Source organism: Pundamilia nyererei, unplaced genomic scaffold (assembly GCF_000239375.1).
Source record: "Pundamilia nyererei isolate P.nyererei 1_Seehausen unplaced genomic scaffold, PunNye1.0 scaffold00121, whole genome shotgun sequence".
Taxonomy (NCBI): domain Eukaryota; kingdom Metazoa; phylum Chordata; class Actinopteri; order Cichliformes; family Cichlidae; genus Pundamilia; species Pundamilia nyererei.
This window is the reverse complement of record NW_005187522.1, coordinates 1,112,428-1,126,992: the sequence shown is the minus strand read 5'-3', so window position 1 is coordinate 1,126,992 and position 14,565 is coordinate 1,112,428. Positions and strand designations below refer to the sequence as shown.

The window sequence follows — 14,565 nt, the reverse complement described above, 5'->3', positions numbered from 1 at the left end:
TTTGTTTACACATCAGCTCCGTGACCAAAACGCTGGCTCCAGGCACGAAAACAATGCCATTTTCCAGTACAGCCTCATATCAGATTGTATTTAAATGTGATCTCACAGGAGCTTCCCTGATGTGGGACCTGGAGGCGTTTTCTTTGTCAGGCTGGTCTTTGCACAGGCTCTCTGGGACGGCCCATTTGCTTCTTTGCTGGCTGTGATTGGAGGCTTCAGGTTGCAGCAGGTGAAACCTGAGAAGCTGCTGTCAGCACACCTGTGAACTACGCCCATCTTTGCCTGTTCTAGTTTCAGTCGAGAGTGCAGGAAATGGCAGCCACAACGATTTCTGTTGAGCAGGACCAGTTCTGCTGTTCAGTGTGCCTGGAGGTGTTAAGAGACCCAGTGACGATCCCCTGTGGACACAGCTACTGCCTGGAGTGCATTGAAGACTACTGGAACAGGGCGAAGCAGAAAGGTCAGTGGAGCTGTCCTCAGTGCAGGCAGGTGTTCAACCCAAGACCTCTCCTGAGCAGGAACACTGTTCTGGGTGAACTGGTGGAAAAGCTTCAGAAAACCGGATTTCAGGCCGAAAGTCAACAATCCAGCAAACCAGAGGAGGTGAAATGCACTTCATGTACGGTGAGAAAAAGCAAAGCCGTGAAGTCATGCCTTATGTGCGTAGGGTCGTACTGCGCCTCTCACCTGAAAGCCCACGAAGAACGCTTTCGTGGAAAGGGACATAAGCTGATCCCACCTTCGGATCAGCTGAAAGAGAAGCTGTGCCCACAGCACGATAAGTTACTGAGGCTGTACTGTCACAATGACCAGCACTGTGTGTGCTCGCAGTGTGTTAAAGAGAGCCATAAGGGCCATGAAACTGTCTCCGTGGTGGACGAGAGGGCAAAACAGCAGGTGGGTTTGAGCATTTTTCTTTTTTTTTGTAATCTTTTCTGAGTGGATTTGAAATTCAAAATGTGCACTTGACCTTCTATTGGCTTTCTAAGACCTTTATTTAGACGGAGAGCTTTTACTGGCAGCACACATTTGGATTTTAAGGGGAAACTTGTCAAGATTTACATATCAAATCAGTACTTAGGGATAGTACTCCTCAGTCTGTAGAGGTAAGTGTTAAAGCCAGAGAGAGCCAGATGAGGAATGAGAAAGAAAGAAAAACCGACCAATTAGAGGCTGTTACCTGTTAGGCTGCTTGTTGAATATTTTCCTTTTTTCCAGATAAGGTCATGTGTACCGGTACAGTCTATGATATAAGCTCAAAAAACTCTTAATCGACATTTTTTGGAAAGCTGAGTTTTGCTGCCAGACCTGTTGAATCAAGGAATCACTTAAAACATATGAAGTAGACTAAGATTGAACTAAGATGAGAACAAAGTCACTGATATGTGTCACTCTGGAAAAGGCTACAAAGTCACAGTGATAGCCATTATATACAAATGAAGAAAACTCAGCATTGAAAATATTGAACACAAGCAGAGTAACGTGTGCTTTGGTCCTGCTGCTGTATCTTGGCTGGAAGACCAAAGGCCTCCTACTGTACTGCCATCCTTTGATTTTTGAAATCAAAACTTTCCACCGTGAAATGCAGCCGCGAAAAATTATTCGCCTAAGCGGCACAGGGGACTGCTCCATGTGATTGATATTCATCTTTTGTATTCTCTTAGAAAAAACTCCAGGAGACCTCTTTGAAGTCTGTGCAGAAACTGAAGGAGACTGAGAAGGAACTACGATACGTAATCAGATACATCAAGGTGAGTGCATTTCCTCTCCAGGAGCTTTAAAATGTGTCTTTGTCAAAAGTGCAGTTCCAGTGAATCCAGGGGACCAAAAGAGGAAACTTTTATCTTCCACAGCACTCCACGGAGGCTGCACAGGAGGAGAGTGAGAGGATTTTCTCCAAGCTGATCCGATCCATTGAGAAACAGAACAGCGAGGTGAAGGAGCTGATCAGAGTCCAGGGCAAAGCAGCCGTCAGTCAGGCTGAGGAGGAGCTGGAGAAGATACAGAAGGAGATGGCCGAGCTCAAGAGGACCGGCGCTGAGCTGGAGAAGCTCTCTCACACTGAAGACCACATCCACTTTCTTCAGGTGTGAAACTGAAGTTTGAATTAAAAATTTGGGAAAGATTGACTTTTGTTTTTAATCTAACCACAAGTCTCTCTTATAAGGGAAACGTTCAAAGCTTTTTGATATACTTTGCTGATTTGGGGCCCTGAGGCCAGAAAGGGGTTTTATAAATACACAATCTGCTCAGTTTAGTGTTCACTTACCTCTTTTGGCTTTGGATGGTGAGGGAAATCCTAATCAGGCAGAAGACAGTGAGGTTATTTCCCATTTTACTAATGTCTAGATAATTTACTTTCACTGTTCCTCTTAAAAATTACTGAAATTAATCACATCTAAAAGTAAGTACACTGTAATTTCTATATTTACTTATGAAGTGAGATTTAACTGAGGATGATAAATAATCCAAATCACACGTGTGCTATCAGCTTTAGCTACTAACACTAAAGTTCATTCAGCGTCTGTTGAAGTGTTTCCAGGATCTCCAGAATCAAGGACAAATCTGAAACTTAGCATGAGAAAAACTGAAGTGAAAACGCAAATTACAAACTTTAAAATTCAGAAGTTGCAGAGAACTTCAGTCACACATCATTTGGCAAAGGCACTTTGTAAGGTCCCTTCCCAGAAAGACTCCTGTATGTTTACTGATGCAGAACTATGGAAAAGGTCAAACCTGCAGACTTATGCTTTCCCCTATTTGGATCCATGTTAACATGAGTAATGTTTGAACTGCAGCCAAATGGCCTATTTATCAAACGCATCCAAAGTATTCAGCACTCACGGGAACAGTTTATCTTGGCACGATAATATATTTAAATGTTTTGTCTCCTTTTAATCCTTTTTATTAAATAAAAAATAAATAAATAAAACTTGCTCTCTTTTTGGTCTGGGCTGTAAGCGATTCACCACAACTGTTCTGCGAGCCTTCCTGGTTTATTTACACCTGCTGCATTTGTATTCAAATTAGGGCTGTGCGATATGACCAAAATCTCATATCCCGATATAAGAATTCTATCGTCCGATAACGATATAAATCACAAAAATTTTACATTTTCTGTAAATTATGTGAATCTCGGGCAGCTCGGGAAGTGTTTCCAGCTGCGCGTCATGTAGCTGGAGTCGAGTGTTTTAACAGATGCATGAAACTATACATTTTTAGACATAAGTTGTAACGACCGTTTTCTTTGAGTATTTATTACACAGCGTGCTGCTGGGAAAAGCCTGTTCTAACGTTTGAGTCTAAGGTTTATTTTTTAGCACATGGCGGATCTTTTTTTACTTCTCATCCGTAAATAATCTGCTCTTTCACATGATTCAGTTTATTTTGAAAAGTCTCAACAGGATCCTGAGCTTTATTGTGAAAGGTTTATATGGAAAATAAACAAGCGGACACACGATAGTGTTACCATCATTGTTGCTAATGCATAAAAAACAGGCGCTTGTCCGTCCACAGTGTGGTTATATTAAATATAAGAGAAAGAGAGAACTTTAAGAAATTAATATAGCCACTACAGTGACCATCAAAACGATGAAAAAAAAAATATTGCCGTAAACAGTTGTGGTCATCCGATATATATAGTTATATCCAACAGCCCTAATTCAAATGCTGTTGTGTTGAATGTTTTTGCAGAAGTGTAAGTCTCTTCACTTCCCTACAAAGTCCGTGGAGATGCCCAGCACTGATGCGCTTCATTATTTGATGTATAAAACCACGAAAGGGGCGCTGGTTAACCTGAAGGACAATCTGGATGATACACTTCAAAAAGAATTCTCCAAAATATCTGAAAAGGGTAAGTAGTGACGTAAACGTACCCTTTACTTCACTTCTCATTGCAACACACACGATTTACAAAGAAACCCCAACACCTTTATTTTCTAATTTACATTTTCAGTCACTTTACTGAAAGAAAGCAGCAGTAAGAACAACTCTGAAAAGGCTAAAGGTGAGATTTACTAACCTCACACACAAAACTTAGAAAACTGTCACTTAAATTTAATTTAACCCTTTATCCTCTAAATCTAACAGTTAAAGACGCTGACATACCCTACAACTCAGAACCAAAGACGAGAGCTGATTTTCTTCAATGTGAGTACGATCATTTACAAATCATACCACCATCAAATACAGTCATCTGTAGCACACGCTCATCTTCTGTCCAGATTACAACGATATAATCCTGGACCCGAACACTGCCAACTCTTACTTGTGCTTCTCTGACGGGCAACGAGCCGTGACCACACGCGCCGACCCGCAGCCCTACGCGGACCACCCAGACCGCTTCACCAGCTGGGCACAGGTGCTGTGTAAGGCCGGGATGGCTGGACGCTGCTACTGGGAGATCGAGTGGACCGGAAACGGAGGGGTTTCCGTCGGCGTGTGCTACAAGAACATGAGCCGGGCCGGAGGAGGGAGCGAGTGCAAGCTGGGGCACAACTCTAAATCGTGGAGCCTGGACTGCTCACCCACAGCCTGCTCATTTCAGCACAATAAGGAGAGCATGACTCTCAGTGCCCAGTGTGCTAGCAGAATAGGAGTGTATCTAGATTTCAGAGGTGGGACTTTATCCTTCTTTAATGTTTCTGATGCAATGGTTCTGCTTCACAAAGAGAAGATCACATTCACACAGCCTCTATACCCTGGATTCTGGGTGGGGCTGGGCTCCACTTTGAAGCTGTGCTCAATTTAACATGTGAAGACAGGCAGAATAATTCATTTCAGTGAGAATAATGAGGAAACTGAGGCAGATGTTTGTGCTCAAAGATTTGCTTTTCTTTTTATTAACCACACACCCGCAGCAGCAACAACACTTTGGTGGAGCAGGTGAAGGGCTGGAGGAGCTTAGATCTTATTGAAGGCAGCAACATCGACACTCTGGATCTACAGAGGAAGAAAGAATTGAATGCAAAGTCAGTTATTGCAACATATTTATGCTATTAAGATTTAATGTAATGAAAGCCATTATTTAAATAAAGTTGTTTTACTGATTAACTTACAAAACTGGTAAAAGATGCTTTTTGTGATGAGTGAGTGAGAAGTCTTCACTAAATGTTTACTGCAATATGATTTCTTGCACCAATGATTAAAAAGTAAAATGAATTTTCGATTCATATCTCAGAGCAGAATAAAAGATAACGACTAGATTCATAAATGGAGAGTTAGGAGTCCATAAAGAGGAGGAAACCACCTCTTTAATAAACAAAAACAAACCTATCTATATATAGATAATCTTATTACAAAGGATGTAAGCATTTTTGGAGAAACAATATTTGTCTGGTGAAAGGAGGGAACCATTTCTAATCTGAACACTGGCATGTAAAACTCTCGTCCAGCTGCATTGTGACAACTGTTAAAACATGGCTCAACACCACAAACTGTTTACACCTCTGTGATTGTTACTTACATAGTCCTCAAACTTGGTGATCTCCTCTTCCAGGATGTCTGTGCCAACTTTATCGTCCTCAACCACACAGCTGATCTGCAGCTTCTTGATGCCATAGCCGACTGGCACCAGCTTGGAAGCTCCCCACAGGAGCCCGTCCATCTGCACAGAGCGCACACACTCCTCCAGCTTAGCCATATCCGTCTCATCGTCCCACTAAACACACACAAGAAGGGGAGAGACACAAATACCAATCGGGTTCAATGACACAGCTCACATTACAGTTAAAATGTATCGCTTAAAAGTTTTTAAAAAAAAATTTTCCTCTTCAACAATCATTACCATTACAGACTAGTCAGTTTTTCAGGATTTACCAGAAAAAAAACAAAACAAAAAAACCCCCAAAACCCTTAACCACGAATAAAATGTATCAAATTAAAATTTTAAAGAAAAACTTGCACATGTGAAAATCTTTTATGCTTTGATAGATACTTACAGGTTTGACATCCAGCAGGATGGATGACTTAGCAATGAGAGCTGGTTTCTTTGCCTTCTTGGCTGCGTAGGCCTCCAAGCGCTCCTGCTTTATACGTTCTGCCTCCTCATCTTCCTCGTCGCTGCCAAACAAGTCTATGTCATCATCGTCACCATTTATCACTTTTTCCTGTTTGACTGGAGCAACCTGGACAATGCAGATGGAAAAAACAAAGGGAATAGATGGTGTATTTTACAAATAGTCCTTCTAGTGCGTGACTCAAAACATCACAGTGAAAGGCATGAAGGAAAGGAACTTCAATTGATTATATGAAATAAGGAAGAAAGCGCGCGCGCGCACACACACACACACACACACACACACACACACACACGACAGAAGATTAAAGAAATGACTTCAAATCAAAACCAAAAGTGTGATCTGCCAGTGTACACGTTTCCCTTTTGATTAACATCAAAACTTGAATTCAAGTACAGAGAAGATTTGTAGGACCCCCCGAAAGACGTCTGTTTTAGAAGCTATGAACATCCCACAGCATCTACCTTTGCAGCAGGGATGGCTGCTGGTGTTGGGCTCTTCTCCAGCACAGCCACTCTGGACTCTAGCTTCTGCAGGGTTGCCCTCATCTCAACCACCACTACACAAGCAAACACAAAGTCAAAGTCAAATACATACATTTGCCACTTGGGGGCAGCAAAAACGAGCTTACAAATAAGGGCACATCTCAAGCTGGTATGTATAGGTTATCAGGGTTGACTTTGACACATTCAAATCTGTTTGTGCTGGTTTACAATCCCTCATCGGTTGATCTGATATCCTCGTGTTGGTGTTGTTCCCAGATCATCATACTAAATGTTGTTCCAGGATCAACATTGCAAGTGACCAATCAGAATGTTGTGACGTCATACTTTTGCGACTTCGGGAAAAACCGGTATAAAACAAAACAAAACAAAAAACTGTACTTAAGCTGCGTGAAACCGCCTCTGTCCGCCAATCAACGGACCCTGACCCTAACCCTTTAATAAACAGTAAGCAGAATTGATATTGTCCTTGCAACATTGGAATTTCATAAATGCACGAATGGCTTGGTGCGCAAAGGAATAACGTAACAACAATATGATTCGTCACTTGAAATGTTGAACCTGGAACAACATTTTCATGATGGTCTGGGAACAACACCAACACGAGGATATCAGATCATCCATCCCTTATCAGCCTCTCCACATTTTGCTTTGAACTTCTCCACAGTTTCCTACATTTTTGTAACAGTAATAGCCAAATTGATTGTTTACCACCATTCATCGTGGGTGTGTACACCCTGCAGACAGATGTATGCATGTAAGAAAAGACTGAACCTGTCAAGATGATTAAGTAAACCCTTTAAATAGATTTGCACTAAACAGTTTTTTTTGGGTGATTCAGATTCCAGACACCTTTAAGGTCAACCTGATACTGGTTTTGGCCGATTTTGATCATGAAAGCTACAAACTGAGAATCTGCTCAACCACGGGGTTTATTTGTTTAAAAAAAAGTTTCTTTAAAAGAAATCTGTAGTTTTAATTTCATGGAATTAAACTTTTGACTTTGTGTCCTGATCAATCTGCTCATTAACATCACTGCAATAAACAGACAAACTACAACTGTTGTGGTCTGCGTCGTAGCAATGTGCACACTTGTGTACAGGCAAACATCTGGGTGCAGCAGCTTGGCGCACTGATGTATCAAGGCTCACTGTCCTGACAGATAAGCTGCAAACCTAACTGAAGGAACACCAGAAAACCTCATCTTGAAACTGTGCAACACGTCTGACTGCCGCCCTGCAATATTTTACTACGAGCAGCTCTTTTATAATGTCATGTTTTATTTCGATAAAATCTTGAACATGTGTATTATAGTTTAAGCACAAACCTTTGTGCAGGGTCTGGTTCTCCAGCTCCAGGCTCTTCATGCGTGAAACCAGCTCCTGGTCTCCTGCATGTGAGGATGACTGCGGGAAGAACACCACAAATTAACACCAAGAGTCACACTGTAGGACAGCAAACACAGCAACAAATGCATTAACGCACAGGTCAAGAACAAACCCAAGGCTGATGTGAAAAAGCAAGCAAAACCAAAAAACATGCAGGGGTAAAAAAAAGATTTAAACACAAAACGCTGATTAGAAATCAACTCCATCTCCAATGAATTTTGAAGCAGAACAAGATTGCTTCTTTCCGAGTCAGATTGATAGTAATTCATCATTAGCCTCCAGCCTGTTAACAAAGAGATTGAAAGCAGTTTGCTTTAAAATGGGGAACAGAAATACAACACTCGCAAAAAATAAATAAATAAATTAATAAATCCCAAAACAAATTTATGGTGACTGACAGTATAATGAGATCAGCTCTCTTTTCCTTTAAATTGTCATCTGCCTTTTTAACCTTCTGCTTCCAGTCTTTAACAAAGCTGGGAGGCTGATACTGACCTTATCCAACTCGAACTCTCAGAAAACAGTTTGCTTCCAAGAATCATTAGCAGTTTGATCAAAACTGATAATCACAACTATAATCATAACACAATGTCTAGAATAAATGAAATCAGCTTTATTAGAAGCAGTCTAAATCAATTATATTGACAGACATAGAAAAGGAAGCTGGATGGCGAGAGGTGGTGGAACAGGATGAGATACCATGATGTCGTGATGACTAACACACTCCAGGTCAGGCAGCAGCAGACACAGCCAGCATTGCTGTCTCATTCATGCAGCATTCCCAGCATTGCCTGAGCAGCAAAGCTGTGCGACCGACTTACGTTTCTGTGCCGCCGTTTCTGCTGGCGACCTTTGGCCTGCTGCACGCCAGTTATCACCAGCACCCGGTGATGTAAAGGGTAAATGAGGGGGGAAAACATGAAAACAACAGGAAAAGTAGAAGATGTAGGTACAAAGAGATCAATATTTTACAATTTATTGGGATACTACTGTCAACTGGTGCTCATATTTACATGCACGAAAGAATAAAAGCGGACCAACTACAGGTTGTCCTCCTTGCTCCCCCCATGAAAATAAGTTCTTATAAACCTCACCTTAAACCAAAGAAATATAGTCTTGTCCTTTCCCCCCCCACTGAAACTAAAGTCTGTGTCATTTTTCCATTACTGGTCCTCAAACAAACAATCTTTGTATTACAGTGAAAGAAGTTACCATATTTGTAAGTAACAACTGTAGCCTGGTGATAACCAAAGTAGTTCATTTTAATCTTGATCACTAACATTAGATTTTTAAGAAGGAATCTCGTATTAATAAAGGAGAGGAGGAACAATTACAACAATTACGTGCAAGACCCGTTTTTGAAACGACACCAACGTATACTGCTAGCAAAACATTAAAAACCACTGATGATGATTATGATTATTATAAAACAAAAACTGGTACTACACGGCATGTGAATGCTCAATATGGACTGCACAAAATGTTGCCATTTACACTTCAATTCCACATTATGACACGGTGAACATCTGCAGTTCATGCACAATGTGGTACTCACTCTACATTTTCCTAGTGGATTTAGCAATGTCCTGCATGATGGCATCATCTCACCTAACCCGCAGGCACGTGTGGGAAAAAGAGCTAATGAAGTAGAAGCAGTCAAAGACAAAGCAGTGTGCAGGACTGACAAAAGTGGGGCGACTGGTTTAATAAAGGTCCCCCCCCCTCCCTTCTGTAAAATAGAGGCAAACCTTACACACACCCCCCCCCACACACACACACACACACACACAAAACTTGTCTTATCTATTTGCATTTGATGTAGCAATACAAAAGTTACAGACTCTGGGAGCAGACCTGAGGGTACACGAGCCTGGCACGATGGCCTAACCAGCAGCTCATGCTGCCGATGTAATCCCCCACACACTTGTGTCCTGAGACGTGACCTTTCATTTAAACTTTTTCCAACCTGATTCAATAAAATGCACTGACACGTCTACCTGTGGAGCCCTCAAGCAACATCAGTTGTAGAGATCTATAAATAACTCTGCACATAAAACCAAGACTATCTGCATGTGGTTCTTTTCATTGTTTTCCCAGCATTATATAGAAACTCCAAGAACTGCTGCAGCAGCCCTGAGAAGATAAGACAGCTGCCAAACCACCTGACCCTCTTGCTAGTACAAGCCACTTCTAAATCGAGAGGCTTAACTCACATGCACACAGCTGCTCCAGGCTGCCATGAGCTGTGACAGAAGATGATGTAACTACTGCCTGAATCAACAGGACACTGTCTAAAAGGGAGCTGCGCTGCCACCGACAGGAGGGCATGAACCAAAAGAGAGTCAGGCAGAATAGCTCTGAGTAAAGACTACAGATTAAAACCCTCTAAAAGTGTTTAGCATTTAAGAAATGGATTGATGAAGTTTCTGTACCTGCTGCTGCGGCGTGGCAGGTCCGTTGACTCCCTCGTAGAAACGCTTTTCTGCCTCATCGTAGCGGTTTTTGTCAAACCAGATGCTTTCTGTGGTAAGGCAGATCAGTCCACTCATGTTAGTACTGAAAAAGAATAAGAATTCATGAGAGATTTAGCAATTCAACAGAACAGTTTGATAATTTATATGCAAACCACGGGACAAGAATTTTAGGCGTTATAGCCAAACTGCTGAGACGGAAAGCAACGTAACAACTTTGACAGCCGTTCGATTGATTTTGCTGTATTACAGGTTACAACAGCAGGAACTACAGGTGAAGTTTGACACTGCAGTTCGTTTCTCCCCAATGCTTTCAGCTATGATTTACCCCTGTCACATTCAGCTTGTGAATTACTGCAGCAGTCAGTCTACACACTCACACAAACAGAGTTGCCTGATCTGCAGAGTCTGGATTACTGAACAAAAGGCTAGTCACTGCCTGCCAACAACCCCCCCTGACTACACATACCATTACCCTTGAAAGGGGAGAACTGTATACAACTAACTTGGGCATTCCTTTGTAGTCGACACCTGACAGTTACAATTGAAGAGTCAAACAGGAAAAAAAGAAAAGCAAAGCACAGGCATTGCAAATCCATGCAGCACACGTCTTAATGAAATGAAGCATTTCCATTATGAGAGTAAGTTTAATGCTAATTATCTCCTGTTGTAAGTCACATGTGAGAAAGTCCCAACCTGGCCACCCCGACATCGTCTGGACTCCATGTGTGAAAACAAATATGTACAGGCACACAAGGGTCAGAAAGGTGGTTTTTTTTAAATGTTCCGAATCTAAAAATAAGCGTAACACTAGCAGCTGGTAAATAAGAGGGTTGGGAAAAGCAACTGTGGCATTTTTACTGGATTGAACAAACTTTGAATAACCCCATATTAACATACGTTGGTTCCATATGCAGTACATGTCCACCTGCCCTCAACACACGTAAGTTCAACCAGAAGGTCTATGTATGGGGAGAAAAAAAAAAACCAAAAACAAAAAAACCCACACAGGTAGAAGTCAGCATAAACAGCCAACACACAGAAAAAAAGAAAAGAAAAAAAAAAGTGTTAAATGAGCCAAAAAGCACACGTCACATCTCACTCCATGACAGAGGTGTCATACTTGTCCCGTTTGGGCTTGCTTTCCGTCTCAGAGATGCCCCTCTTCCTTGGGTGTGGTCCCCTGCTACCTTTGCCCCCCTGCTCTGTCTCAGAGGAGGTGCGATTGCGGCCTTTGCCAATCTGACGGTGGGGCGTACCGGAGGCCTTCACTGTGGTGACAGAGGGTCCTTGACCCTGCAGGTGACTTTGATTGGGTCTGGAGTGAGAGAGCAAGAATCCTCTGGTGTTTGGGCTCCGGGGAGAGGACGACAGCAGTCCGCCACTCTCAACCTGATCGTGAATATTGCGGTTGTACCACACTGCCTCTGCCTGCAAACCCTGCAGCACGGGGCTTTGACCATACGAGCCACTCGCCTCCACTGAGGAGCTCAACCATTCCTCTTCAGCCCCAGAGCTCTCCGACTGGGACAGACGCGTGTGACGACGCAGCCTCCCAAACTGGACGTTGTCTCCACTAATGATGCCCCTCTCCAGGGCGGGAACACTACCCTGCCTGAAGGTTCCCATAGGTACAGCGTTCTGAGGGGCTCTGCTTTGCTGATGATTTTGACAAGACTGATCCATTTCTTTACTTGCTTGTCTTTTTTGGATTGTTTGGAGAGAAAAGAAGCAACAGGTGGAAACTAGAGCCATTAGTTCAGCGTGAAGGTGGTACTGCACTCACACTCACTGGTTAGTCAATAGTTTATTTACATAAGATTTGATGAATAAATGTTTATGAAATAATGCAGAGAAAGGTTACAAAATAGACTTTCATCTCACACCGGACAAGCCATGCCAAAACAAACCAGACCCAACTTCAGGTTAGGTTTTGCTTACAGTATTTCCCTCGTGTCCATTTCAAATCAAGTTGTTTATTATCATTTAAGGTGTAAAAATTAAAATAAAGACAGATATGCTGTAAAACTAGAAAAAGGCCACTCCCGTTAGACACAGCAGGACAAGAAAACACTGTTTATGCCTTAAATAAGACAAAACAGTCATTTTAACTCAGTTTGTAGCTCACCTTTGCTTTGGCATGATGGGGATAAAGTACAGTGCCTATTGCAAAATTGGATATTGAAATAATTCACTGTTTACTCAGAATTCATTCCTAAGCCATCAAAACAAACAGACAAACTTTCAGTCACATGGCAGGTGTTCAGTGATCGGCCACAAAATTAAAACCATTGGCAGGTAAAAAATGAATTAAACAGATCACCTGCTTGCAGTGCATTGGCACACTGGGTTTGGCATTCAAGTAGATGTTACTTTTACTTTTCAACCAAGGACACCCTGCCAAATAACAATGACAGTCCCAGCACAATGCACACTACTCTGGAAAGGCTTGAGGAACAATAGAAAACCCAAGGTTTTCTACTTGGGCTCAAACTTAAAGCTAAACACATCACTTACAGGATGTGTTGAAACAAGCCTAAATCATGAGAACCTCCACCTTAAAAAGACTTTGAAGCCGCTGCCAGACTGTGTGGACAAAGTAGCTCTGGATAGAGCCGGTTTTAATATTGTGGCTGATTATTGTAGTCTCATTTGGCAGTTTATTAGGTACATCTTCTTAAAACAAGTACAGATTTAACCTTTTCAAGACATTTTCAATGGTTAGCCATCATTTTGAAGGATGTAGTTTGATCTAAAACAATTCGTTCTGACAGTACTCTCTGCACTCACTTTTCAAACAAAAACCACAAACATGCACGAACTTTTCAATGCTAATGTCTTTGAGCTTTGCACGAAATAAGGGGGGGAAATGATCTACAAGACAAACTAATTAGTGAATATTGAGTCGCTGACAAAAATACTAGAAACATGTTTAAGAAAAAAATGTATAAATAAATCAGTTCCAAACTGTCAAATGAGTGTTAACTACTTTAATTATCACCAGAATGCAAAATCCAGTGCACGTGTTAAAGTATTAGTTGAAAAGTAGCCTCAACATCGACACTCACCTTGTTAACTAGAATACGAAGCTAATGTGCAACAGAGAAACAAGAGAGCCTCTGAAATTCAATTTAATATTTACTATTTAATATTAAAAACCTTTGTGATAAAGCTACAGAAGTGCCAAAAGGATAGGGGGAACTCAAAAGAAAAGTACAATTCACGAGCAACAGAAGTCTCTAACTGTGATGCATTTCTAATCAAAGTAGCAGTAACGACCGTAAATATCACTGATGGCTTACGCCGGTTGCTTGCACTCTCTGACATTAGCCAAAGTTTCTCACAGTACCACCAACTTGTAGTTCAGCTGACCACGTGGCGTTAAAAAAAACTTTAATTTCCGAATAAGTTGCAGAGTTAACAATCATCTTACTTTTTAAAAAATGTTCCACATGTGAAAAAATACAACTTTAATGTACTTACTGTTGGTTTAATTCGACGTTTTATGACTAAGAAGAAGTCCTTTAGCGTGCCGCCTCGGCTGTAATCCGACGGGAGAAGAGGACTCACGTTAACAGGCACCCTCTATTCTTCAGTGGCGGAGGGGGGAGGACGTTAGCGTTTTAACGACTTTAACGATATTTTAAACGCTTATCTAACATTTATATAAAATAACATAAGTAAAAAACAAGAAATAAAACATGCTGCAAGTTTACTAATTCTCACAATAAAGGGAATTCACTTTTTAGCTAACGTTAAAGCACAAAATTGGTAGAATCCATTTTGCTCAAAGACTTCATTACCCATGAACCTCCAGGAACTGCATAGCAGAATACGTTAGCTGTCAGCTGTCTCAGTTTACTGATGTTTTGGCAGGCTGTGCCGCCTTCCTCAGCACATTATCTTTTATATTACTTTAAAAAGGTATGCAGGTCTCCCCACCCCCTCTCCTGTTTATAAATAAATAAATAAATAAATAAATAAATAAAAGCAAAAATAACTCAAACGAATTAGCCAAATATATTTTCTTGACCTTCTCCATCACCTAGAAAATATATAATATACAACAGTATAGACTTAGATTATTATTATTATTATTATTATTATTATTATTATTATTATTATTATTATTATTATTATTATTATTATTATTATTATTGAGATAAATGCTGGGTCACATTGTATT

General features: G+C 41.2%; 2 protein-coding genes across 8 annotated transcripts; one reads left to right on the top strand and one right to left on the bottom strand.

Moving 5' to 3' along the window:
* The first annotated feature begins 201 nt into the window (after positions 1-201).
* LOC102210355 (E3 ubiquitin/ISG15 ligase TRIM25-like) lies at positions 202-4,764 on the top strand. Its single transcript, XM_005742599.2, has 7 exons — positions 202-897; positions 1,665-1,751; positions 1,854-2,087; positions 3,694-3,853; positions 3,956-4,006; positions 4,090-4,149; positions 4,224-4,764. The coding sequence occupies exons 1-7, from the start codon at positions 313-315 to the stop codon at positions 4,748-4,750; spliced, it is 1,704 nt and encodes a 567-aa protein (XP_005742656.1). The 5' UTR covers positions 202-312; the 3' UTR covers positions 4,751-4,764.
* Positions 4,765-4,806: 42 nt separating this feature from the next.
* Positions 4,807-13,977, bottom strand: eef1da (eukaryotic translation elongation factor 1 delta a (guanine nucleotide exchange protein)). 7 transcript variants are annotated; one of them, XM_005742537.2, is made up of 11 exons: positions 13,863-13,977; positions 13,448-13,468; positions 12,508-12,542; positions 11,503-12,081; positions 10,341-10,464; positions 8,730-8,792; positions 7,848-7,926; positions 6,482-6,576; positions 5,940-6,125; positions 5,465-5,659; positions 4,807-4,941 (listed from the first exon to the last, which is right to left on the bottom strand). In XM_005742537.2, exons 3-11 carry the CDS (start codon positions 12,519-12,521, stop codon positions 4,903-4,905), a joined length of 1,374 nt encoding a protein of 457 aa, XP_005742594.1. In that variant the 5' UTR covers positions 12,522-12,542; positions 13,448-13,468; positions 13,863-13,977; the 3' UTR covers positions 4,807-4,902. The 7 variants fall into 7 exon arrangements, with proteins under 7 accessions (XP_005742594.1, XP_013768690.1, XP_005742595.1 ...); XM_013913236.1 differs by having other exon boundaries at positions 8,730-8,768; XM_005742538.2 differs by lacking the exon at positions 8,730-8,792.
* Positions 13,978-14,565: the final 588 nt, after the last annotated feature.

What these genes read in the sequence shown, in the direction of transcription:
- eef1da (XM_005742537.2), bottom strand. An exon ending in CTGCCACGCCGCAGCAGCAG is followed by an intron (nt 8,793 to 10,340) that starts GTACAGAAACTT and finishes TTACATCACCGG; the next exon opens with GTGCTGGTGATAACTGGCGT. An exon ending in AGAAACGGCGGCACAGAAAC is followed by an intron (nt 7,927 to 8,729) that starts GTAAGTCGGTCG and finishes TTCTTCCCGCAG; the next exon opens with TCATCCTCACATGCAGGAGA.
- LOC102210355 (XM_005742599.2), top strand. Translation starts at nt 313, where the DNA reads ATGGCAGCCACAACGATTTCTGTTGAGCAGGACCAGTTCTGCTGTTCA. An exon ending in ACGAGAGGGCAAAACAGCAG is followed by an intron (nt 898 to 1,664) that starts GTGGGTTTGAGC and finishes GTATTCTCTTAG; the next exon opens with AAAAAACTCCAGGAGACCTC. An exon ending in GAGAGCTGATTTTCTTCAAT is followed by an intron (nt 4,150 to 4,223) that starts GTGAGTACGATC and finishes TCTTCTGTCCAG; the next exon opens with ATTACAACGATATAATCCTG.